Here is a 25,718-nt window from a genome sequence, read left to right as displayed (position 1 = left end):
AGATGTAGGGCATAAGGATGCTGTAAGTGCATAAGTGGAAGTGGGCGCGCGCACCGAAGAGGGAATTGAAAGCTTACTGCACACCGCGCTACTGATTTTTGAGCAGCGTGCGGGCCTTCTGAAATTGACTTGTCGCGGCTTTTTTACTCCACTTTGGGATGATCCGCTTCGCCTTGTTGAGCATTTCAGCTTGCTTCCGATTCTTTTCTCATCACCTCATCATCATCTCTCCCTTCTCCGCTCTTGCGACTTCTACGCCGACTATATGCACTAGCAAAAGGCCGTCGCTCAAACCCTTTGCACTACGCTCGCTCTGACTCGGTCCTTGACGGCTGTACTTCTTGGGTTATTCGCTGCGACTGACTCGGTTCACTAGCATTCCACGTCCAGTCCCTCCTCTGGCGATTACTTACCGTTCGACTTCTCATCGCACACAGACAAGTGCCGCAAGCTACACTCGTAGCACTTTCACTTTGGCTTGCCAGTCCAAGACGCACTTCTCGAGGCGCGCGTAGCGTCAAGCAGCACTCAAATAGCCGGTCAAGATGCCTACATCAGCATCTGCAGTAGAGCCAGCGCTTGGTGGCGGGCCGACCAGAAATCTCGGAGTCACACCACCGATCGCAGCCAATGGACCCACACCAAGAGAAATTGAGGTGACAAAAACGCTCGTTGCTGAGCTCGAAAAACAAGGTGTCTTTGAGAGCGACGAGGAGAGCAAAGTTCGGTAAGTCCCAGCTAGCCTTTGTCGCGCATCGCATATTGCGGCAGCTTCTTTGCAGCCGTCTATATCTCCTCTGAACCTCAAACTGATATGCTTTCTATACCGTCAACCCCCCTCCCTTTTAGCGAGGTCATCCTGGGCAAGCTCGATGCCATGGTCAAAGACTTTGTCTACCGTGTCTCAATAGCCAACGGCATGTCCGAATCGCTCGCTCGTTCAGCAGGAGGCAAGATCTTCACCTTCGGTTCCTATCGTCTCGGCGTGCACGGACCAGGATCGGATATCGACACCCTCTGCGTTGTTCCCAAGCATGTCCAGCGAGAAGACTTCTTCTCAGTGTTCGAGACCATGCTCAAAGAGCGCGAAGAAGTTACCGAAGTCGCAGGTGTTCCTACTGCCCACGTCCCACTCATTGCGTCCAAGTTTATGGGAGTTGATATCGATTTCACCTTTGCCCGATTGTCATTATCGAGAGTCGAGGACAGTCTTTCGCTTGAGGACGATAACCTGTTGCGCAATCTGGACGAACGCGATGTTCGAAGTTTAGGTGGTTCGCGAGTCACGGATGGTATCTTGAGGCTTGTTCCCAACATTCACGTGTTCAGAATGGCTTTGCGTTGCATCAAGCTTTGGGCTCAGCAGAGGGCGATCTACTCGAACGTGATGGGTTTCCTTGGTGGTGTAGCGTGGGCGATGCTCACAGCGCGTATCTGCCAGCTCTATCCGAATGAAGCAGCAGGAGCAATCGTGTCACGCTTCTTCATCATTTTCTACCAGTGGAAGTGGCCTCAGCCAGTACTTCTTACGCCGATTGAAGATGGGCCGCTTTCCGTCCGTGTGTGGAACCCCAAGCTCTACCCTTCGGATCGATTGCATCGAATGCCCATCATCACACCCGCCTATCCGGGCATGTGTGCCACCCACAACGTCTCCCAATCAACACAGATGGTCATGACTTCCGAGTTTAAGCGTGCTGCCGAAGTCGTCGACCGAGTCATCATTGGAAAGACCGACTGGTGCGAGCTCTTTGCCAAACATGACTTCTTCTTCAAGTACAAGTACTATCTTCAGGTCATCGCTTCGTCCGGGTCCGCGGACTTGCAGCTCAAGTGGCACGGTACTGTCGAGTCCAAGATCCGTCAGCTGGTCATGAAGCTTGAGTTGGTTCCGACGATCACCTGCGCCCATCCTTTCATCAAGGGTTTCGACCAGGTGTCAGAGTGTCACAACGATCACGAGGTCCGTCTGGTTGCAACAGGTGATATTCCCGAGCAAGTTGCTCAGCGTACGCAGAAGGTGGCCGCTTTGCCCGAGACGGAAGAGGCTAAGAAAGCTGCCGAAGAGGAAGCTGCCAAGATCACCGAGGGTAAAGAAGGACATCGCATGATTTACACTACAACATTCTACATCGGACTGAGCATTGAGCCCAAGCTGGCGGGCGAAGGGCCCAGGAAGCTGGACATCAGCTATCCAACAGCCGAGTTCACCGGCAAGGTCAAGCAGTGGGAGCAGTACGATGAAGCATCCATGGGTATTGTGGTTCGCCATATCAAGTGGACTCAGTTGCCTGGCTACGTCTTCGAAGGTGGGGAGAACAGAGTCACCGCCGCCGCGGCTGGCAAAGTCAACGGCAAGCGAACCAAGTCAGGCAAGAAGAGGAATGGCGACAGTGCTGGCAATGTTGCTAACGGTGGCCTTGTGGAGTCCAACGGCGCAGCGCAAGTAGAGCATACAGTCACAGCAGTCGACAATGGGGACGCCGAAATGGCTTCGCCTACAAAGAAGCAGCGCACTGTTCCAGATTTGCAGGGTTCACTGGGCTCGGCAATGGCTAGTGCTACAAACGCAACACCCACACTCCCCCTGCAACCCGCCACCGCATCCAAAGAGCTCGAGAACTTCCAGCTTGCTACAGGCAACCAACCCATCGCCGCTTCCACGAACACTGCTGCGAACCAATGAGCCCCACCAGAGCTTCATTTCGAGCTTCAACGACAAACAAATTTAAAACATCCGAGCGAGCTTACTCATGCCGCTTCGGCCTCCCAACCTGTCACCCTCTGAACCGTCCCGTACCTCTAGCATATCAAACACATGTACTCTATAAAGAATCAAACACAAAGGCTCTTGTTCACCATCTCTGACTCAAATGCAAAAACTTGATCAAGCCATCCTTCTCGTTCGTCTTGATCTTCGTCTTCGCTTTCTTCATCTATTCGTGTCAATCTCAAGCTGTCAAACCCTCTTGACCGAGAGCTGTGTCATTTGGACCCTCACCTGTCACTATGGGCACAAAGAGCACAGACAGGAATGTTTTGGAGCGAAAAGTTGTTTTTTTTGGAATTGTCTGTCGGAGCTAACGCAGCATATAAGGAAGAAAAGCGTTGCCTTGCGGACAAGTGGTACTACAAACTACATCTGACGAATGGTTGGAATCATCAGAGAGAGGTGAGATTTTGCGGAGTCTTTCAGTAAAGATCCGTATGATGATGTGTGCGTGAAAGTTCTTAAGGTGTGAAATGCAGAGAGAAACGGTGCCTTTTGGGAACGATGCGATGTGTGGGTGGGTGATCAAAAAATGGTCGGTCGGAGAAAGGGTGACAAGGTGGTGAAAAGATGTCTAGGCCTTGGTGGCACCGGCACGGGCAGCAGAGACACGCTTGGCAGCGAGCTGGCGCTTGTTAAGGCGGACAACATCAGTGGAGGCAGCCTTGGGGACCTGGGCGGCGGGCTCGCTGAGGAGGATCTCGGCGTGGACGGGGTGACCCTCGTAAGGGTTGATACGACCGTGAGCACGGTAGGTGCGACGGCGGGTCTTGGGAGCCTGCTGGATGATAATGTTGCGGATAACGAGCTGCTCGGTGTCAAGACCCTTGGCCTCAGCGTTAGTCTCGGCGTTCTTGAGAAGGGCAAGGAGGAACTTGACCGACTTGACGGGCCATCGACCTAATCACAAGGAGATCAATAGGGATTGTGAGAGAATGAGGGTCAGCAAAGAGTACTTAATAACTGTGTTTGCGTGCTAGCTTCCGCAATCCATCTCTTGCCCATCCATTTAGGTCCGAAGTTGCTCTTTCTTGCGTCCCGTCGACTGTTGCCGCTGCGGGCATGCCTCGTCGCAATAACGAAAGATGCATCTGTCTCCCTTTCGCGTAGTCTACTTGAACAACACGCTTGCCTCTTTCTGTGTCTATTGCATCGGCCGTGTATTTTGCCAATAGATGACCCAGTCCGATGCCTGCACCCTTTGATTCCTGCGTTCAGGCCCGGAACTAATTGCCTGCCACCTGCTGATTTGTCTTTCTTGGTTTACGAGATAGCCTGCGTTGCTGCTTTTTGTGCTGCTGATGAAACTTACCCTGAGTGGTCTTGAACTCCTTAGCCTGCTGGGTGCGGCCAACACCACCGTTGAAGCGGCGGAAGGGGATGCACTGCTTCTTGTCAACAACGTTGCCAAGGTAAGCGTAAGCCTTCTGGAGCTTCAAGCCGTTGACGGCGGCAGCGGTCTCGCGGGTGTTCTTGAAGTGAACACGGAGGTACTGGCCGCGCGACTTGGCGGTCTTCTCCACGAGGTTCGAGTCATCGAAAGCGTATCGGACCTGTGTGAGTTGAAGGATGCGAACGGGTGATGTTTGACAATGGTAAGAAAATGAAACAGAGAAGGAGGCGAGAGATTCCATCATGCGATTGTGACGACCAGCTGAGGAGCAAGCGGCAGCAGAGTGATGTCGATGGTTGATTGTGGATGCTCCTGGAACCCATATTGATAGTAGGAAACAAGACTGTTTGTTGTTGCATGTTATTCCGGTATCGTCGACACGAGAAACGAGCTGGTCCTATCTTGCCACCACCCAACATGCGTATCATGATGCACAGCGTCCTAGTCCACCGCTTCCAGAAGCTCGCTCGATAGCGATGAAAAAGAGTCGTGGCTGAATGCTGCTTTGTGCTGCTTTGTGCTGCGGTTTGCTGTGGTTTGCTGACATGGGCAGCATGACATTAGGCTAAGTATCGATGTACTTCCGTCGCTGCAACGACAGTTGAATGTTGACAACAATACCGACGACATCCAGCACGAATATAGAGAGCATACGACACCCTCCGAACGAATATTAGACCTTCAAAGCTTTGCTTTCCACTGCTGTGCGAACTTCCGCTTCCATCGCGGCGAGTATCATTGTTGAATCTGCACATTGGCGATGCGGGCGATGATTGCGATAGTATACCATGTTCGAGGCCATCGCTATGCTGATAATTGTCGGATTGCTGGTCATTGCTGCAGGAGGGTTACTGGAGTTGCTGGTACTGATTAACTGCTTCTGATGCTGCTGCTACTTTTGGTCGTTACATGCTGTCACTGGTCGTCAATGGTATATGGCGGCGATATACGTACCATCTTGAATAATGTATGGGGGGGGGTGAGCCTTGAGGATGATGGGAGGATGGCGAAGCAAGAAGGCAAGTCAATCTCGATGGCGGTGGTGCCAGGCGCTCTCCTGCTCCATTGGTACTTTCAGCTCTAACTCACGGCCGGTTTGGACCAGCACAGTCTGGTCCGCAGACCTTCTTCGCCTTCGCCCTTCACTGCCTGAGAGACAACTCTATGCAGTGAGGCTGGGCTATTTTCCTCTTTCGTTCGCTGGCTGGCTACGCGTTTTGTATTCCATGTATTCAAAGTTTATCGCCAGGATTGGGACATCTTGAATTCAATCGAGAAACTCTCTGGGACAGCAACCTCGATTTTCGCGAAAAAATTGCTTCCAGCTGTAAAAAGATCACGTGTAAGCTGCCAAAGAACTACAAAAAACCTACACTTTTTTTTCTTTTACTTTTTTACAAATGTGGAAATGGTCACGACCTCACATCATTTGGCAAAATTCATCACGGCATGGAGCTCAGCCAGACGGCGTGTTCCAACACTCAGCAGCACGGACAAGCGAAGAACAGAGAGACTTTTGCAAAAGGTCCAGTTGGCCTAGCTTAGAGATTAGATAGTAGATTGCAGAACAAGAGATGCTGCACGGCGCTGCGATCTACGACAGGAACTTTAGAACGGGCTGCAACCAGGCATCCGGATTGTCACACATAGGCAAATGACCAGCATTGGGAATGCTAACAAACTCGGCTGATGCACCAGCTTGCTTGAGTTTTGTAGCGAAAGCTTGAAGCGTCTCTGGCAACTTGCCATCCGCTTCACCTGCAAGGAGCAAGTGTCGACTCGACAAGGCTTTGCTGAAAGCATCGACAATGCCATCCTTGATCAAGTCGTAGTTCTGCAACGCTCGAGCACCAGCAGCGAAACCTTCAAGAGGAGTAGTCTCGACCATCTCTTCTGTCCTCGCCCTGCAGTCTGCGCTGGCTTGCGAGCCAGGTCCGTACCATCGTGGCACAGTAGCAGCAGCTAGCTGGCCCATACCCTTGCTCCTCGCCAGGGCGATTCGCTCGTCCCATGCACCTACGTTGGCCGCCGGAGTGCTTGGCTGAGTATCGCAAGCCACAAGCCTATCGTATCTGTCAGGGTGTCGGACTGCAAAGGATAACGCTGTAGCGCCTCCTTGCGAGACACCGATAACAGCATGAGCCTTCTTGACCGCCAAGCTGTCGAGCAAGAAAGCAACATCATCTGCGAGCTGAGGGATGGTGCAAGCTTCGGCGGGGAGGGCGGAGCTTCCGTGTCCCCTCTGGTCGTACGAGAGGAGATTGAACCGAGATGAAAGCGCTGGAACGACAGCATCCCACATGGACAAGTTGGTCATGAGCGAGTTGATGAGCACGATCCAAGGCGCGTTCATGCTGTGGAAGTGCACTCGCGTGCTCAAGAGCTGACCATCGGGAAGCTGTACCACACCTCGACCTGCTGAAGAGCTGGGTCCGGCGAGGGGCAACTGGAGTGTCGACGGATCTTGGACATGCTTGCTACCTTCTGGTTTGGGTACGGGCAGGTTGGCTCGGTCGTCGACATCGACGGCAACAAGGAAGCGAGAGACCATGTTATAGACAGCGACGGTGAGTGTAGCCTCTGCGAGTTTGCGATTGACAAGCTGTTCACCTTGGAAGCCGTCCAGCTTGCCCTTGTCGCCGAGCTGCTTGACATTCTCGGCAAACGCAGATTTGAGAGAGGAGAAAGTGGAATCCTCGACGCGAATCTTGGTGGTCATGTCGTCTGCCAGCGCCAAAGCAGCCTTTGCCAGTGGACTGAGCACTGAAGATGCCGACAGGGGAGCTCGTAGGTCACGGACTGCAGCAAGTTGGGCGGTGCTGCATCCAGCCTGCTCAGCAACGGGAGCATGCTGGATCCATTCGAAGTTAGCCGAGTTGTGAGCAGCGACACGGAGGATCATCATCTCTCGAACATCATCCGGGATCGAATTCTTGGTTCGAGTTGCTCCGAGTAGTGTATTCCAGCCGTTGGCAATGGCAGGTGCATTGAGTAGAGAGCCATCGAGTGGTGTCAAGCCTCGAGCGCCGCGTCGTTCGCGAATGGCATCTGCGATGGGGTCCACACCCGCAGCAGGATACCTGTATGGAATTCGTGGCATGTTCGGACAGCGTGGCAGAGAGAGAAGAGTGGTGGCCGGTTGAAGTGTAGTTGCTATCAGCAAGACAAGTAGATGGTGAAAATAGTTCAGGCAGATCAACTTGGCTTCAACCCCACACTTTGTTCTGATGTTGTGTCGAGCCCACCTGAGCGGGCCGAAGTGGAGGAAGAAAGCGGCTAAAAAGGGGCTAAAAAGCGCCGTTACTCTGGCCTGTGCGTGAAGCAGTCAGACAGACGGCGGTAATCAAGCCGAGCCAGTTAGTTCTGCCAGCCAGGGGGAAAAAAAAAAAAAAAGAAAAGAAAAAGTAGATCCGCCGAGAGCCGAATTTTGTTGAGAAATGCACAACTTCTCCGTTGTTTCTCTTTTTGCCGCCTTTAGAGGCTTCAGTGGAAAAATCCAAAATCATTGGGCCAGGAGATGCCGTGATTTCCAGCCAGAGGTGGTGCAGCCTTCAGCCCTCACGAGGGCGACGTGGGGAAAAGCAAACAGAAGAATAGCCCACACAGACAACTCAGGCGACTGTAGCAAATAGCCGGAAGAAAGTTTTGGCTTTACCAAGTGGACCCTGTCTGTCCCCGTCTCGGTCTTGCCCTCCTCTAACTACGATTCGGATGACCACGAGAGAGCATTCGATTGGCCGGCCGGCCGGCCTGCCTGTCTGCTCTCACTACCACTTCTCCTCGGATACTATATATCATCTTCGCCAAACATCTGCTTACGCCGAGTCTTCACCCTTACCCTTCCCGTCCTTACGACCCATAGCAGCAAGTCTCAATAACACCCCCCTCCGGAATCTCGATAGGTAGAATTCTACCAGGCGACATGAAGTTCAGTGCGCCACTCACTGCCGTAGCTGCGGCTGCCTCGTTGGCATTGCTTCCATCTGCCTTAGCACACGGTCCTGAGACCAAGGAAGAAGTGATCAAGTTCCTCGACCAGCAACATGCAGCATACCACTGTGCACCTGCCATCGCCGCCATGGCTGCAGCACGAAAGAGCTCTTGGGCGCAAAAGGTGCTGGGAGGCGATTCGGTCGACAACAAGAACCTTTTCATCGACGGCTACTTTGAGGATCTCGGTATCGATGGTGAAATCGCTGCCAAGGGTATCAAGGCGCTCCAAGAGAAGGGCAAGCGTATCATGGCTTGCGATCCAGTTGTCGAGACCAAGATCCGAAATTCGACGTGTGTTCTATCGCCCCAAGTCACACAAGGCCCATACTACCACACCGAGGATCACCCTATCCGCCAGAACATGGCCGAATGGCAGCTCGGCGTCCACTTCCAGATGGACGTTGGTGTAATCGACGTGGATACGTGCGAGCCTGTTCCCAACATCCTCGTCGACTTGTGGCATGCTAACGCCACCGGTCACTATTCGGGTCACCCGGAAGCAGCGCCGCACCTCAAGGATGAGATCCCTGCCGAGACAGGTGTTCGAAAGGGTCTGCTCTCAGCCTTCCCACGCACCAACACACACGAAAAGTGGCTCCGAGGTGCTCTCCCCACAGACAGGAACGGTGTTGCTCGCTTCACCAGTGTCTTCCCCGGTTACTATACTGGACGAGCGACCCACGTGCACATCAAGATTCACAACGACTGGCAGGCGCTGCCCAACGGTACCTTCCGATCTGGCAGACTGATCCACACGGGTCAATTTTTCTTTGACGACGAGCTCAACATGATGATGGACAAGGTTTGGCCATACAACACCAACCCCATCGCTCATCTTCCAGGCCGAGGACGCACGCGCAACTGGGAGGATTCGCTGCAGATTTATCAGATCTCACACGACAACGGCTACTTCCCCACCTTTGATGTCGAAAAGCTCGGTGGTGTCATGACGGATGGTTTGATCGGCTACATCACTGTTGGCGTCAACCGTTCCGTCGTAGTTGACGAGAGCTGGGTCCCAACCACTGGTGGAGGCAAGACCAAGCCTTGGGTCCCTACCGACGCAGCTGCTCCCCTTCACCAGGAGCTCTAAACGATGATCATCCTGATCACTGCTGCATCTCGAGCAAAGCAAATCATTTGCTCATGGTTCTGTACTGGTACAGTTACACCAGTAGTGCTTTATTTGTTAGATTCTTTATAGCTTGCAACCAACTCACTCAGTGTAGCCAAGTCTGCTTTTCTGCACTGCCTCGCCGGAGTTGGAGGGAAGCAAACCGTTCTTGACGACTCCTGGCGCCGAGATCAAGTCGTCGGAAATGAGCTTCTGAGAGATCAAGGGTTTCTTCACTTCATCTGCACATTGTGGTAGGTGCACACATGATGACCGTAGTGTGAGCAACATCAACTAAGAGAAGGGTGCGGTTGCAGTCACTCAATAGACAGACAGAAAGGAGCAAGCAAATAACACTAACACACACACACGCGCACACACACACACGCGCACACACACACAGTTGAATTTAGGTACACCGCTTAGTAAGGCCACAGTCAGGCACTCAACTTGGTAAGGTGGATCTACACAAAAGTGCTGCTATATTCATGAGGGAGTGATGACTAGACAGGAGTATATATACATGCTTTGGCATCCAGCTAAGCCTACTCTTTCGAGTCATGCCCATGTGCCATGTATCTTCCTTTCATTACCGTTGTCATGTTATCATACCTCCTGCATGCCATGGTGTCAACCCTCGAGCATAGGTTGCATGTGCCCCCACTAGTTTTGCATCCATCTCATCCTCCTTGTTGCTTGGTGTCTTCCCAATTCCCTGATCATGAGTGTTCTGATCTAACACATTATTTCTTGGCAATACTGGTGTATCTTCAACTCCCTCCCTCAATGGTATGTCCAAACCTATCATCCTCGATGCCTTTGTTGTGCTAAGCCCTCTGAGGGGCTTCATGAGAATGTCAGCCACATTGTTAGCCATTCTGACAAACTTGATCAATATATCACCATCCTGTACATGATCCCTGATAAAGTAGTATCTGGTGTCGATGTGCTTGAGTTTCCAATGCTTGGCTGGATCCTTGCTGACTTGTATGCATCCTTGACTGTCAGTGCACAATATTGGTTTGACTCCAGCTACTCCTAGATCTCTGAGTAAGTATGAGAAGAAGAGTGCTTCTCTTGCTGCTTCAGATGCAGCAACCAGCTCCACCTCCACTGCTGATAGTGCTACACATTTCTGCACATGCGATTTCCAGCTGACTGGGCATCCATACACATATGTGATTGCCCTGGACATACTCCTTCATCCATTTGTAGGGTCAGAGGCCCAATTCGTGTTGGTATACGTAACTATTGGTTGACTTGTGTGTTTCCTATGTACTCCTCCTAAAATCAGGCAGTAGTTGCTCGTCTGATTTAGGTACTTCATGTCATGGGCCTGGATGCTCAAGAAGCAGGAGGGTCACTGGTTCATATGGAAGGAGCACAGGTATCGAGGATCTAGTCGATATCAGGAGAGAGCATGGTCGTAGTGCAGTCTCCATGGAGACCATGGACTCCTACAGACTCACATGCAAAGGAGGACCGAGCCATATGCGAGGAGGGCCAGGCACAGCCACAAGGAGGACCCAGCTCAAGGAGCAGGCACAGCCATGAAGACAACCAAGCTCAAGGAGCATGCAGATGGTTACCATTCAGGGGCTCGAGAGACAAGAGTCAAAGGAACCATCACTGGTCAAAGGAGAAGGAGAAGTGTATAGGGAACCGGCAAGCAGGTCCTGAGGAGGAGGAGCAGTGTCGAAGGAGTTGACACCAGGTCCTGAGGAGGAGGAGCAGTGTGTCATGGGCCTGGATGCTCAAGAAGCAGGAGGGTCATGGGTTCATATGGAAGGAGCACAGGTATCGAAGATCTAGTCGAGATCAGTAGAGAGCATGGTCGTAGTGCAGTCTCCATGGAGACCATGGACTCCTATGGACTCACATGCAAAGGAGGGCCAAGCACAGCCACGAGGAGGACCAAGCTCAAGGAGCAGGCACAGCCACGAAGAGGACCAAGCTCAAGGAGCATGCAGATGGTTACCACTCAGGGGCTCGAGAGACAAGAGCCAAAGGAACTGTCACTGATCAAAGGAGAAGGAGCAGTGTCAAAGGAGTTGACACCAGGTCATGAGGAGGAGGAGCAGTGTCGAAGGAGTCGACACAGCTCAAGAGGCACAGGGGTGCCAAGCAGGAGAGGCCCCTGAGCAGTACTCGATGAAGAAGGTACTCTCTGGAGAGAGAGCAGGAGCAGCATCGCTGGCGATGCTGAGAAGAGGTATATAACCATGCTTTCTCATCATCATAGGTCGAGTGGATCCTCATCCACTCTACTCACCATATAACTAGTTATCACTTCAGCATAAGTATACATTAGTTTCAGTCAGCATAGCAGCAATCTATCAAGGTTGCTCCTCATCATAGTGTGTGTGTTGTATCACCACTACCTGACATCCAAAGGTGCCCATAGCAGGTTAGCAGTCCGGATCAAGATAGAACCAAAGGCAGTAGTCCACTGCGGTCCAGGGATCACTTCAAGCATCAGGTCAACACACTGGACACTCGTGTTGATGCCACCAACCTTATCACCAACACCATCAACCTCATTATCATCAACATCACCAATCTCATCACCAACACCATCAACCTCATCATCATCAACACGCACACCAGACCTTGGTGTCATCATAACATTGATATTGATCGTGCCGAGCTACCCCTGAACGGAGTGTCCACAGAGGTCAGCCGAAACCTATGATAGTATATACCACGAATGCCACCTGCTGTCACTGCGCAACTTGATAGTCACCAATACTGAGACAATAGCTGTTGCACAGTTTGATAGTCACCGAGTATCTCGACAGACCGACCTGGGTTTCAGGCGCGAGACCCCTGACACAGTGTCGAAGGAGTCGACACCACTCAGGAGGCACAAGGGTGCCAAGCAAGCAGGATAGCAAGGAGGAGGAGCAGTGTCGAAGGAGTTGACACAGCTCAAGAGGCAAAGGGGTGCCAAGCAAGCAGGAGAGGCCTCCTGAACAGTACTCGATGAAGAAGGTACTCTCTGGAGAGAGAGCAGGAGCAGCATCGCTGGCGATGCTGAGAAGAGGTATATAACCATGCTTTCTCATCATCATAGGTCGAGTGGATCCTCATCCACTCTACTCACCATATAACTAGTTATCACTTCAGCATAAGTATACATTAGTTTCAGTCAGCATAGCAGCAATCTATCAAGGTTGCTCCTCATCATAGTGTGTGTGTTGTATCACCACTACCTGACGTCCGAAGGCGCCCATAGCAGGTTAGCGGTCCGGATCAAGATAGAACCAAAGGCAGTAGTCCACTGCGGTCCGGGGATCACTTCAAGCATCAGGTCAACACACTGGACACTCGTGTTGATGCCACCAACCCTATCACCAACACCATCAACCTCATCATCATCAACACTCACACCAGACCTTGGTGTCATCACAACCTATGGATTGATATTGATTGTGCCAAGCTACCCCTGAACGGAGTGTCTGCAGAGGTCAGCCAAAACCTACAATAGTATATACAACGAATGCCACCTGCTGCCACTGCGCAACTTGATAGATGCCAAATGACTAGCTTGTCAAGACAGATACCGAGACAATAGCTGTCGCACAGTTTGATAGTCACCAAGTATCTCGACAGACCGACCTGGGTTTCAGGCGCGAGACCCCTGACACCTTGCCCCATCCGAGTGACCGTACTTTTGGACTGTATACACTGCTCACATGTCAGAGCTGTATCTGGGTCCAATGCTGCTACAGGTTCACCTTTCAGTTTATCAACAATTGCTCTGGATTTGTCTCAACCTGGATGTCCTAGACGTTCATGCCAGAGCTGTCTTGTGGAGATCTTTGGTCTCTGATCGGCCAGCTCAAACTCTTCATCAACTCCTTCAAACAGCAGTGTTGATGTAGTCATTGCACTTTGTTGCCATGTATTGCCTCAGAACTCTAATAGTCCGTGCTTGCGATCTTTTGCTATTTTCAGCAGCATGCCATTTGCCAGGTGTATTTGTCCACCTGTGGGGTCTAAAGTTACATGTGCTCCTTCATCCATCAATGAATTGGTTGACAATAGGTTAACATTGAGTCTTTTAACATACAACATGTTTTGGAGATAGACATCTCCATATTCTGTTGCTATGCTGACATCTCCCACAGCAGTTGCCTCCAATACTTCGCTTCCAGCAGTGTATACACACTTTCTGCAGTTTCTTGGATGTATGAGCATACTGTGGTCATTAACCATATGATAACTTGCTCCTGAATCAAGGATCCAACATGTGGTTTCTCCTGACTTTGGGAGCTGTTGCCAACTCAGGGTGAAAGAGCACCAGACCTCCTAGTTGGTTTTGGTGAAAGGGGAATTTTCAGGAATGGTGATAGAGGCATCGCATTGCCTAGCACTGTGCCCATGATGTTTGCACACCCAGCAGTGGATCCTTTTCGGTTTGACTGCAGTCCTTGCATTGCCTGTGTCTGACTCAGCATTGTAGGCCTGTTCTTCATTGGTGCTGGCAGTCCTGGCACTTGCTTGGCATGGATCCACTTTCTGACTAGGAACATTCTCCATTGCAGATTGACATGTAGTTAAGGCTGTTGCCAGGGCATCAAAACTAACTTGGTGAACAGTAGCGACTGTCTCCTTGTAGATGGGATGTTGGATCATACACCTTTGGAGCATGGCATATAGCACATCATCACTGAATGGGGCCCCTAGAAGACTAGTTTCTGTCTGCATGGCCCTGATTTCTTGGATTAGCTTATGGGCATCAGCATGGAACATCTTGGCCTCATTGAGTTGGGCAAGCAGTGCTATCTGTTGTGAGGTTCTAGCTGCTTCACTGGTCAGGCTCTTTTCGATCTTCTTCCAGGCTTGGTGAAAAGTTAGATGATTCTTGCTGATATTGAGCAGGAGGTAGAGGATGTTGTGCTCTCCTTTGGTGTCTAGGGTGCTGCGTAGGACACCCACTAGGGCATTATCGAAGGTTCTGTCCCATTTTGGGTGGCTTCTGTCGTATTTGCCCTCTAGGTGGTGCATGGCATGAGGGACTACCTGAAGATTGGCCTTGACGAGTGTGCACCAGCTGTAGTAGTTGCATGATGTGAGCTTGGGAACTGTCTCCAAGATTTTGGCTAAGGTATGGTAATCGTATCAGTTGTCATCATCATCCAATTCTGATCCTCCTTCATCCTCATTGTCAAAATACTCGGTCTCATTACCATCAGTGGCCTCTTCGTCGATTTGTACTCATTGTGTTGTCTTACCCTTTCTTCCCCCTTTAGTCCTCCTGGCTGCTTCGCTCATGCTGGCTTGGTGATCACTTTCTCCTGCCACTCTGAATGTTGTGGGTTTGAGCCCCACATTGGGAGCCAGTTGAATTTAGGTACACTGCTTAGTAAGGCCACAGTCAGGTGCTCAACTTGGTAAGGTGGATCTACACAAAAGTGCTGCTATATTCATGAGGGAGTGATGACTAGACAGGAGTATATATACATGCTTTGGCATCCAGCTAAGCCTACTCTTTCGAGTCATGCCCATGTGCCATGTATCTTCCTTTCATTACCATTGTCATGTTATCATACTGTCAGGGGTCTCGCACCTGAAACCCAGGCCGGTCTGTCGAGATACTTGGTGACTATCAAACTGTGCGACAGCTATTGTCTTGGTATCTGTCTCGACAAGCTAGTCGTTCGGCGACTATCAAGTTGTGCAGTGACAGCAGGTGGCATTCATTGTATATACTATTGTAGGTTTCAGCTGACCTCTGTGGACACTCTGTTCAGGGGTAGCTCAGCACGATCAATATCAATCCGTAGGTTATGATGACACCAAGGTCTGGTGTGAGTGTTGATGATGATGAGGTTGATGGTGTTGGTGATAGGGTCAGTGAGGGTTGATGGTAATGAGGTTGATGGTGTTGGTGATAAGGTTGGTGGTGTCAACACAAGTGTCCAGTGTGTTGACTTGATGCTTGAAGTGACCCCTGGACTGCAGTGGACTACTGCCTTCGGTTCTATCTATATCCGGACTGCTAACCTGCTATGGGGTGCCTTCAGACATCAGGTAGTGGTGATACAACACATGCACTACGATGAGGAGCAACCTTGATAGATTGCTGCTATGCTGACTGTAACTAATGAGTACTTATGTTTCTAAAGTATTGACTAGTTGTATGGTGAGTAGAGTGGATGAGGATCCACTCAACCTATGATGATGAGAAAGCATGGTTATATACCTCTTCACAGCATCACCAGTGATGCTGCTCCTGCTCTCTCTCCAGAGAGTACCTTCTTCATCGAGTACTGCTCAGGGGCCTCTCCTGCTTGGCACCCCTGTGCCTCTTGAGTGGTGTCGACTCCTTCGACACTGCTCCTCCTCCTCATGACCTGGTGTTGACTCCTTTGACACTGCTCCTCTTCCTCAGGACCTGCCTGCTAGTGTCCTATACACTGCTCCTTCTCCTTTGACTGGTGACAGTTCCTTTGACTCTTGTCTCTCAAGCCCCTGAGTGGTAACCATCTGAGCTTGGTCCTCTTCGTGGCTGTGCCTGCTCCTTGAGCTGGGTCCTCCTCGTGGCTGTGCCTGCTCCTTGAGCTTGGTCCTCCTCATGGCTGTGCCTGGCCCTCCTCACATGTGGCTCATGTCCTCCTTTGCATGTGAGTCCATAGGAGTCCATGGTCTCCATGGAGACTGCACTACAACCATGCTCTCTACTGGTATCGACTAGATCTTTGATACCTGTGCTCCTTCCATATGAACCAGTGACCCTCCTGCTTCTTGAGCATCCAGGCCCATGACACATACCTCCTGCATGCCATGGTGTCAACCCTCGAGCATAGGTTGCATGTGCCCCCACTAGTTTTGCATCCATCTCATCCTCCTTGTCGCTTGGTGTCTTCCCGATTCCCCGATCATGAGTGTTCTGATCTAACACATTATTTCTTGGCAATACCGGTGTATCTTCAACTCACACACACACACAATTGCACACAATCGCACACAATCGCACACAAAAAAGGTTGACTGCCGAACGCGCTTGCAACTTGGCTAACCCTGTCTCTGTTGGAATTGCAAATCGTGTCTCACAAAGTGCCCTAAGCAAAAGTTGGTGCCGCCACCATTCACTTTACCAACTCTCCCTTCCTTCATCTCTACATTATCCTGCCCCTACCATCCTCACACGTCTTTCGAAATTGTGCGACACCTGGACTCGCGATCACGGCAATCATCTGCATTGAATGCCTGGAGCGCTTCAACGCATCTTTTCGACCCACTCGTTTCCTTGTGCCGGTCTCCGTCACCTTTGACATTCGATTTCAGGGGTTTGTCTTACCGAGTCAACCATTTGGACAGCATCTCGACTAGTCCTATCTTTGTAACATCCTACCTCGACAGCAGATCCACAGCCAATTTCACCACATCACAATGCCTCCTTCCGCAACAGTAAAAGCCAAGGCCGGCGCTTTGGCGTTGCTGGCATTGGCAGCACTGGCTTCACAAGCCTCGGCCTCGATTCCTCGTCTCAATCGCATCAACTTTGCACTTGAAGGCAGCAATCCTTCCGTGCAAGATGCATTGCCCATGTTTACCGACAACCGCTTGTCTAAGAGACAATCTCAGGTGCAGCAAGACGACATTGTTACCCAGTCCGCGACAGATCCCATCGGAGCAGCTGTAGCTGCTGATGCACTTCCCAATGTCGCTGGCAATGCCGCCGGTAACACAGACGTCACGGGCAATCTCTTGCAAGGAGACGGCTACTCGAACTACCCGTGGAATCAGAATGTCTACTTTAACCCTAGTTCCACTTTGCCCAACGTCACCCCTGACGGTGGCTGGACATTGCTCCCCGACATTACTGGCTTTAACCTGAATCGCACATTCTCAGTCTACAACGTCTTCAAGAACGAGTCGGGCATCTTACCATTCTACATCTCCAACAACCCAGACCCTACCAAAGTACTTCGCGCCATCGTCGTTTGGCCAGGTAAACCGCGTGACACTTGGAAGTATGCCAACCTCATGTTCAACGCGAGAAGCGTTGCCGTACAGAACTTCCCCCAGCCAGGCGCCACAAACGACTCGTTCCTCATCGTGGCACCTGCCATGTTCAACCAATTCGACATTACCGGCGGTGCTGTCCGTCCTGGCGAGCTCACCTTCCACGGTTCAGGCTGGCAGCGTGGTGCACCTAGCAGAACGCCAGCCATGAGGCATTCTATCACCAGCTACGCCGCTGTCGATCAGCTAATTGAAGAGCTCTTCAACAAGAAAACCTACCCCAACCTCAACCAGGTTGTCGTCGCCGGTCACTCGATGGGTGGCCAAGCTGCTCAACGATATGCGCTCATGAAGAAGACAAAGTCTTACGATGACAACGTGCGCTACTGGATTGGCAATCCCGGTTCTTGGGCTTGGCTCATCGACTCGCGACCTTACATGAACGCCAATGACTCGTGCCAGCTCAACAATGAGTGGGATGCTTGGCCGTACGGTCTGAATGGCAACCAATCCAAGCTCACACCTTACTCGAGACGTGATGTTATCGCTAACAAGACCTACGTCATCAACCGCTTCCTCAATCGCCATGTATCGTACGCACTAGCATTGCTCGACATCGGTGCTGGTGACACTCACTGCGAGGCGCGATGGCAGGGTGGCAATCATTTGGACAGAGGCTCCCACTTCCTCATGCAGTATCAGAACGCCAGTGCTTTCTACCTTGGTGGCAAGTTCCCACCCAAGCACACTCTCGATTACATTGCCAATGTCTCGCATCAGGACTACGGCATGTACTCTACCAACATGTCGTTGCAGCGCCTCTTCTACGATGATCTCAACGTCCGGTATCCGGATGTTAAGAACACCACCAACCCTGGTGATAAGAAGAAGAAGCCAAAGGGTACCAAGGCCTTTGCAACGCCAGCCCACGAGAAGGTAGCCATCGGCCTGCTGGCAGGCTCGCTCGGTCTTCTCTTCATCGTCTTCACTGCTCTCCCCATCATCTTTACCGCGGATACCGTCAAAGACATTGACACTTCATGGGATGCTCAGAGCTACTTGAGTTCTGAGTCTCGAAGGATGCTTGTGGACCGCAAGTGGTGATCCGCCTTTATTCCCAGAATCATCTCTTGCGTGTCAGCTAGCCTCGAACCTTTGTCTTGCTGGAATTGTTTTTTTTTTTTTTTTTTTTTTTTTTGCTCTTTGGATCGTTTCAATTGTTTATAATCTTGTATCTCTCACATCTATCGGACCGTCTTCCATTCTCTGCCGCACAACGCGATGATGTTTGCAAAGCCTCAAGTTTGAGCCCTGCATGTGCTCGCGGGTCTTTGTAGAGTTTCGTCAGTGATTGCTTCATTCTGAAGCAGGAAGACTGCCTAGATAAGATGAAAGTACTGCACGTTGAGGATTGGGGGCGATCGTAGCATCTCCTGTCAATGACGATGGAAACGCCTGGAGGACAGATGAGTGATCGAATTTCGGAGGCTTCGTTGGCGAAAGGGAGGCGTAATTAATTCACAAACTGACAATGTTAGTTGGCAGCAACGCGTGTTCGGGGGTCACATGCAACACTCGGGCCAGCTTGAGCTCCACACGCTCAGTTCAACTCTTTTGCATTTCAACCTTGCACATCCATTCTTCAAGAGTATCATCCTTGCTTGATCCGTACCCTTCACATCAACGTAGCGAACGAGCTGTTAGGCTACCATCGACAGTCTTCTTCCGAGCCGATCTAGCATTGGCGCATAGACCTCTTTCGTAGCTCGCTTCGTACCTGCACCGGCATTCGTTGCGACAACCACACCATCATAACCCACAATGTTCTTGACACGATCTGAATATGACCGCGGCGTCAACACCTTCTCGCCCGAGGGTCGTCTCTTCCAGGTCGAATATGCATTGGAGGCCATCAAGCTCGGCTCAGCCACTGTAGGCATTGCGACAAAGGAAGGCGTCGTGCTTGGCGTCGAGAAGCGAGTGCAGTCCAAGTTGCTCGAGTCATCATCGATCGAGAAGATCATGGAGGTAGACCAGCACCTCGGTGCAGCAATGAGTGGCCTCACTGCCGATGCAAGAACCATGATCGAGCACGCACGCGTCACTTCGCAGAACCACGCCTTCACATACGACGAGGAGATCAAGGTCGAATCCGTCACACAAGCTGTTTGCGATCTTGCCCTCCGGTTCGGAGAGTCCACAGCTGGTGACGAAGCCATGATGTCAAGACCGTTTGGTGTTGCACTCCTCATTGCCGGTATTGACGAGAAGGGCCCACAGCTGTAAGTTATGACCGCATGTCTTCACTCGCATCCTCGATGCAAACCACTGACACTTCCCATTGCTCGACTTGTTTGATGTTGTCTCGCATACAGCTTCCACGCGGATCCATCAGGAACCTTTGTGCGATACGATGCCAAGGCGATCGGAAGCGGCTCCGAAGGTGCACAATCGGAGCTACAGGACAAATACAAAAAGGTAAGTAGCTCATATTCCCGTGTGATTGGCAACTCCATTCATTCGTTCTTGAGACGGCTGCTGACGTCTTTCATCTTGGACCATCGCATCTGCTGGATTTTCGCATTGTTTCATCGATACAGGACATGACATTAAAGGAAGCCGAGATCCTTTGCCTCCGCGTACTGAAGCAGGTCATGGAGGAGAAGCTGGATCAGAACAACGTGCAACTCGCCACAGTTACACCAAGAACCGCCAAGGACGGTCGCCAGTCGGGCCAATTTGCCATCATGAAAGAAGAGCAGCTCCAAGCGTTGATCGCCGAGATGTAAATAGGACCTTTTTCTTTCTTTCGAATCTCAAGCAACACCACATTACAGTACACCCTACTGTACATTCGAACACCACCGTCCTCAATCCATCTGTGTTATCTTCTTGCATTTCAAAAGAGATGAACTTGATTCAAAGTGACTAATACGTGTGAGTGACTGTATCCGAGAAGCGGACTGTACACTGTACAGCGCATTCGAAGCCCACCAGCGCAGCGCTCACGGAGTCTGAGTGGGTCCGTGCTGGCGACTCTGCCTTTCTTCCGCAGTCGAAGCTCTAGAGGGCTGAGCGCAGCAGAATCTCATTTGCAACTCCCGTCCTACAATTGTCCAAGCTTGGTCTTGTCTTGTTCGAACGCATCTTTCCTCTTTTCCTCTATGATCATCTGCCAGACCGATCTGCACATTGCTTGCATGCAGGATTATATTCAGTGCCGAGCATTCTTTCCGCGCTCAATGATCAGGAGCGACAAGCACCTACAAGATGGTACCAGTTACTATCGCTCAGGATCTACCGCACGAGCATAGGGACAATGTAATCGATTGGATCAGTGTCGCTGCTAGCTCTGAAGACCTTCGCGCTACCATTCTGGAGCTCCAGGATGTCGAAAGGAGGCTCATTGTAGTTGTCCGAACCATCGACGGCCTCTATCGTAATCCATTCGCCAATGAAGCCTCTACCAATCGCCAACGCAATCGCCTGCGGCTTGTCCAAGATGCGCTGCGTGCTCGTAGGTTCCAAGTTGAGGAGAGACTTTTCGGGCTCACCGATCCTCGTCGCTACGCAGTTTCACCTGACAGCCCAACGACAGAGGGCCAGGACACGCCGGACAGTCACCAAACAACGGACAGCCACCAAACAACGGACAGCCGCCAAACGATGGACAACCACCAAGTGACGAAGAGCTACCAAGCGATAGGGAGCCCGCAAGATGCACAGAGGACCGTAGGTATCCTTTCACCGATAGCTCCAAGGGAAAAGCGAGACGGGGACAATCCCCTCGAGAGCGCATGGAGGAGGAACGATCTCGAAAAGGTAGTAGAGCTTGCATCGCTCAGCATTGAAGAGCATGCTGCTGCGCCCACCCGCGGGGATCACGAAGGAGTAAGACGGCTCTGCGCCAATCTGCGATGTCGCTTCAAAGCGTATCAAGCCATGAAGCTCTTCTCGCTGGCGGTAGCAGATGCTGAACGCGTTCTGCATTTGGTCGCCACTTATGGCGACGACCTCGACAGCGACATGCAGTCGCTCTTTGGGAACAAGCCCGAGGGCGCATTGGCCACTCAAGCCCAGGAAGGCAGCCTCAAACGCCGAGCTGCGGACGAGCTCAGCGCAAATACGACAAAGAGACCAAGAAGGAATGCAGAACCACAGGTGCACATGCCAGCCATTTTCCGGCTCTCGACCGAGTTGATCTGTTCCATCGCGGATTTCATCGAGCCAGCTGACCGCATTCGCTTGGCCAATTCATGTCGCCAATTCAGGAAGATTCCGCAACTCTGGCGCCAGCTCGTCTTCAGGCGAGCTCATAAGGTGCCGAAAGAGGGATGGCACCGCGACACGATTGATGCATGCATCACTGCTATCCAAACGTGTCAGCGTCGGTCTTATGGCGCGCTGCGCAGCATTGAGCTTCGAGGCTACATCAATTCGGGCAGTCTTACGACGGTCTTCGACGCTCTGCGTCCAAGCTTCTCCACACTCAAGTTCCTGGCCATTCCTGCAATGGATCAGAAGCTGTGCTACAATCATTTGTACCAGCATTGCGCAAATCTTGCAGGAATCGACGTGCGGTTCAACCATCGAGACAGCGTCAGCTCATACTCGCCTTTGCCTGAGGTGCATATGGCTGATAAGTATTCCTTCTTCCCGCCATCGCAAATGCCTATCAAGCTAAGCTGTTTCATCGCAGATCCATCCTACGACTGCGGCAATATCAGCCCACACATGCAAAACCTCGAGATTGTCCAGGGTGTCACCCCAAAACGTCAAGTGCAAACGAGCTTCATCCAGGGCATCACCTCCGCTGCGCCGACTCTACGTGAATGGATAGATCACAGAACATCCAGATGGTTGATCAATTCTGTAAGGGCAGAAATCACAAGTGATCAACTCCCCATGATCTCCATCGTCTTTCCTCGACTGCGTAAGCTCAGTGCGATATGGAGCCAAGTCCTCCGAGGCTGCGAATTTCCTGCGCTCGAGGACCTGAGCTTCAATGCGCAACAAGAGATCCTGGGCGAGTCGCTCATGCAGCTTCGCAGCACACAAGCAGTGAGCGTTATCACGAGGTGCCCTTCGCTTAAGAAGCTCCACATTCTCCTACCTTCTCAGGCATCATCTCAGCGGGAGATCTTCAACGGGATCGCACAGATGGAGCATCTCGAAGAGCTGCATATTTGGGTCCGAAAGCAAGGCTTCACTTTGCAGCCGCTCATTGATTGTCAGAACGCTGGCAACAACGCCTCCACTTCGGCCCCATTGATGTTGCCGTCTTTACAAACTCTGGGACTCTACAACCGTGACTGGCCACTGGGCGCAGATCCACTGCTGCAGCACGAGCTGGATGAGTTGCTTTTGATGCGCTTTTTCTTGCAGAAAGGTTGTTCTGGCGACGAAGCCAAAAAGAGGACCGCGGCGGCCCTCGCAGCTTACGACATTCATAAAACCAACAAGAGACAGAGGAAGAAGCTCGCAACGGACGCTGTGTCAGCTGCAAAGGCTTCTGTCTACCCAGGCGCTTTCGAGGTGCACGATGGCATCAAACGGGAGAAATTCTATCCAGTGTTGCCTACGCTAGTGGTTGAGTCTGATCTACAGGCACCAGATCCGAAGGGATCAGACAAGCTACTGGAACAGCTCATTGCTACGACCATCGAGGACGTCTCTGTTACGGATCACTTCTGGTCATGCCATACAAGTATCGCTTGAAATCTTCTTGCCAATAGTCTGTTCAGAGCAATAGTCTGTTTAGAGCAATAGTCTGTTCAGAGCAATAGTCAGAGCAATAGTCTCTTCAGAGCAATAGTCTCTTCAGATAAATAGTCTCTTCAGATTCCAAGCTGAATCCGAGCATCGTCACTGGATTTGTGCGTGGAGCCTCCTTGTCCTACCTCGTCCCCTTGATACTTGCTCTTATCAGCATCGTCTATTGTAGGGTTTCTGTTCATTCAAGTCTTGGCGACATCTCGTCTCAATTTGCAACCGCGTGCAAATTTGTCCATCGCATCTCGTGTTTTCAATGCCAAGTTCTGCCTTTCTCAAACATGATTGTGATGACAGAGCGAGCCGACACCTGGGAGCTTTAGCGATTGACAATCTTGCTCATCCCTAACTGCCGTCTGAATTTAGTCGAGCAGATTGAGTCTACATTTGAGTCCGAAACTTAAAATACAAAGAAGGCTAAGATACAGACGCTCGCAGCGGGGCCATGATAGATAGGCCAGTGCTGGATAAAGTACGAAAGAGAATTGATCAGAGTTCGAGTAGTCAAGTTGGGGCGGTAAGCGCCTGGTACGTGTCCAATCCACTGTAGCGAGTGGTCGTTCGAGAAAGGTATGATACAGTTTCGAATGAACGTGAGCTAAATCTTTCCGAGAAGATGCGAATGCGGCATTGTGAAGCGGAATATGACGTTGAAGGAAACGTGCCAACGGCGATCGTCTGTGCGTAAACAGAGGCGTTCACTGCTGCACCTCGCAAGACGGATTGGCTGATTGGGAGATTGATGAACGTGCGTGTCAATGCGGCAGGCACCGCAATGGCACGTCGTCAAAGGTGACCTCGACACACCCGCTATGAATTGGCAACATGCTGTTGTGATGGGAGCAGCCACATGGGCCACTTGGATGCGATCTGCCGAGGTGTCAGTGAAGGCTGGACGCTGCTCGAGTGAACGGCTTGATCGTTGCTTAATGTCGATTTTGTTATGGCGAAGAGACAACTCGACGGATTTCGTCTTCGAGACAGAACGTGTTTGAAATGGTGGCGTATTGACTACTGCGGTCGGCAGAGTGATGCAGACTCGCAGCTTAGTACCTGAAAGGCTGCTGAGGCGCTCGTGGCATCGAAGGGTTGGGCAACTGCGCCTGACTCTGGTTCCACGCATAGCTATCGTTGGTGGAAGAAACAAAGCTCGAGTTGAGAGCAAGCCTGCTCTCTGCCCACCCATCGTTTAATCCGCTCATCCGGTTCGACGAGCGATCAGCCTTAGCGGTAGAGCTGAGGCTGTTGGAAGAGGGCAGAGACTGCATCTGATCTGACTTGTGGCGCATCTCTCGGGCGCGCTTGCGACGTCGTGAACAGGAGCAGAGCCAGAAGATGGCCGCCACGGCAAGAAGGAATGCAACAGTAACGAAGATGACAACAAGAGTGGTCTGGGTTTTGGAGAGGCCAGAAGTGGCGATCTTGGCTTTGTTACCGGCAGATTGACCTAAGCCGGAGATCTGGTCTGTGAGACCGGAAAAGGCGGCTGGGTTGACCTGTCGTCGTACTTTGAGGATGCGAGGCATCTGCATGTTGGAAGACAAGCTGAAAAGTTGTGAGGTGACTGAGAAAGCAGTGGTGGATGTATCTCGGATGAAGTGATTGACCGGCAATCAAGGGGCTCTGTAATGTGCTGCTAGGCGATAGTCTTTGGACTGAGGTAAGATATAAAGAATGGCGATAGGGTTTGATAAGGACGGGATGAAGAGAGCGTAGGTTGTTGATGGAGTAGAGAACGAAAGCTGGACCGGCCAGGGAATGTTGGTAGGAGTGAGACGGTTAGGGAGGACTAAGGGAAAAGGAAGGAGGCAGGGAGGGGAAAGGGTCTCAGGCCTATGGCATGCGAAGCCAAAGCGGACAAAGCGACGCTCTAAATGGATCGGCAAAGAGATGAGCATTTCATCCGAGGCAGCTTCAGCACAGTGTGCGGCGTAAATTGCAAACGCGCTCTGTTCGAGGATTTGCGCCTGTCAAGAACGCGGCCTCAAAGCATGGTCGATATGGCGCTGCCATGAGAGGCATGATGCGACGTCTATGCAGCGTCTATGCAGCCTAGAACAGTGCCTCTCCGCTGCAGAGTGATGCTTTCCTAGTGATGCTTTCCTAGTGATGCTTTCCTGGAGAAATTTGAGCTTGCAATTCCAGTCGAAACAAACTTGGTCGCCACACGATATCGGGAAATCGGGAATTGAGATCGCGATAGCCTAACTCAAAGTCTCGCCTTGATACGATCAACAGCCTCGAGGCAGAACAAAAGCTACTCTCATTAAGCAAGCAAAGTGAAGCTTATCTCACTGTCAAAATGCAAGGCTCGTGCTTCGGATCAAGAGCTTTTTCACCTTGGACAGTCAATCTAACTACCTGTCATTGCCTCGCAAAGGCGCAGTGAATGAACTACAGTCGTCTCTCCCTGCTTCGCCCTGCACCCTCGTCCTCGCTGATCATGAGCAGTAACGGGATGTACCATTCCGTCTCTCGGTGTCATCACATGTCACAATCAAAGCTGTTCAACGCAATTGGATGAGCTGGAACGCATGACTCAAGCCCACCGCTCAACGGAGTGAATCAAGCCAGCTTTGAGCGTAAGACGAGACATGATCGAAACCAAGGAGCGAAGAGAGAAGAGAATTCGGAGAGCTTCGCTGGTAGGCGGAACGCAAAGTTTTTTTTTCTTCTTTTTTCTTCTTTTTTCTTCTTTTTTC

General features: G+C 51.4%; 9 protein-coding genes across 9 annotated transcripts; 5 read left to right on the top strand and 4 right to left on the bottom strand.

The window, feature by feature from the left end:
• Positions 1 to 545: 545 nt before the first annotated feature.
• On the top strand, positions 546 to 2,686 carry UHO2_06280 (putative PAP1 - poly(A) polymerase; the record flags this gene model as incomplete). Its single annotated transcript, XM_041556288.1, has 2 exons — positions 546 to 727; positions 850 to 2,686. 2 exons carry the CDS (start codon positions 546 to 548, stop codon positions 2,684 to 2,686), a joined length of 2,019 nt encoding a protein of 672 aa, XP_041412222.1.
• Positions 2,687 to 3,344: 658 nt separating this feature from the next.
• UHO2_06279 (putative RPL17A - ribosomal protein L17.e) lies at positions 3,345 to 5,120 on the bottom strand (the record flags this gene model as incomplete). Its single annotated transcript, XM_041556287.1, has 3 exons — positions 3,345 to 3,670; positions 4,083 to 4,323; positions 5,118 to 5,120. 3 exons carry the CDS (start codon positions 5,118 to 5,120, stop codon positions 3,345 to 3,347), a joined length of 570 nt encoding a protein of 189 aa, XP_041412221.1.
• Positions 5,121 to 5,757: 637 nt separating this feature from the next.
• On the bottom strand, positions 5,758 to 7,263 carry UHO2_06278 (uncharacterized protein; the record flags this gene model as incomplete). Its single annotated transcript, XM_041556286.1, has 1 exon — positions 5,758 to 7,263. The coding sequence occupies one exon, from the start codon at positions 7,261 to 7,263 to the stop codon at positions 5,758 to 5,760; it is 1,506 nt and encodes a 501-aa protein (XP_041412220.1).
• An 822-nt stretch (positions 7,264 to 8,085) lies between these two features.
• UHO2_06277 (uncharacterized protein) lies at positions 8,086 to 9,249 on the top strand (the record flags this gene model as incomplete). The annotated part of the gene is made up of 1 exon (XM_041556285.1): positions 8,086 to 9,249. The coding sequence occupies one exon, from the start codon at positions 8,086 to 8,088 to the stop codon at positions 9,247 to 9,249; it is 1,164 nt and encodes a 387-aa protein (XP_041412219.1).
• Positions 9,250 to 13,581: 4,332 nt separating this feature from the next.
• Positions 13,582 to 14,547, bottom strand: UHO2_06276 (uncharacterized protein; the record flags this gene model as incomplete). Its single annotated transcript, XM_041556284.1, has 2 exons — positions 13,582 to 14,375; positions 14,508 to 14,547. The coding sequence occupies 2 exons, from the start codon at positions 14,545 to 14,547 to the stop codon at positions 13,582 to 13,584; spliced, it is 834 nt and encodes a 277-aa protein (XP_041412218.1).
• Positions 14,548 to 16,668: 2,121 nt separating this feature from the next.
• Positions 16,669 to 18,348, top strand: UHO2_06275 (uncharacterized protein; the record flags this gene model as incomplete). Its single annotated transcript, XM_041556283.1, has 1 exon — positions 16,669 to 18,348. The coding sequence occupies one exon, from the start codon at positions 16,669 to 16,671 to the stop codon at positions 18,346 to 18,348; it is 1,680 nt and encodes a 559-aa protein (XP_041412217.1).
• A 717-nt stretch (positions 18,349 to 19,065) lies between these two features.
• Positions 19,066 to 20,033, top strand: UHO2_06274 (putative PUP2 - 20S proteasome subunit (alpha5); the record flags this gene model as incomplete). The annotated part of the gene is made up of 3 exons (XM_041556282.1): positions 19,066 to 19,526; positions 19,620 to 19,722; positions 19,845 to 20,033. 3 exons carry the CDS (start codon positions 19,066 to 19,068, stop codon positions 20,031 to 20,033), a joined length of 753 nt encoding a protein of 250 aa, XP_041412216.1.
• Positions 20,034 to 20,514: 481 nt separating this feature from the next.
• On the top strand, positions 20,515 to 22,962 carry UHO2_06273 (uncharacterized protein; the record flags this gene model as incomplete). The annotated part of the gene is made up of 1 exon (XM_041556281.1): positions 20,515 to 22,962. The coding sequence occupies one exon, from the start codon at positions 20,515 to 20,517 to the stop codon at positions 22,960 to 22,962; it is 2,448 nt and encodes an 815-aa protein (XP_041412215.1).
• Positions 22,963 to 24,062: 1,100 nt separating this feature from the next.
• UHO2_06272 (uncharacterized protein) lies at positions 24,063 to 24,548 on the bottom strand (the record flags this gene model as incomplete). Its single annotated transcript, XM_041556280.1, has 1 exon — positions 24,063 to 24,548. One exon carries the CDS (start codon positions 24,546 to 24,548, stop codon positions 24,063 to 24,065), a length of 486 nt encoding a protein of 161 aa, XP_041412214.1.
• Between the last annotated feature and the right edge of the window lie 1,170 nt (positions 24,549 to 25,718).

This window comes from Ustilago hordei (genome assembly GCF_900519145.1).
Source record: "Ustilago hordei strain Uho2 genome assembly, contig: UHO2_contig_18, whole genome shotgun sequence".
In the NCBI taxonomy this organism is placed as follows: domain Eukaryota; kingdom Fungi; phylum Basidiomycota; class Ustilaginomycetes; order Ustilaginales; family Ustilaginaceae; genus Ustilago; species Ustilago hordei.
Note: the sequence above shows the minus strand (reverse complement) of the source record. Positions and strands in the feature narration are given on the sequence as shown.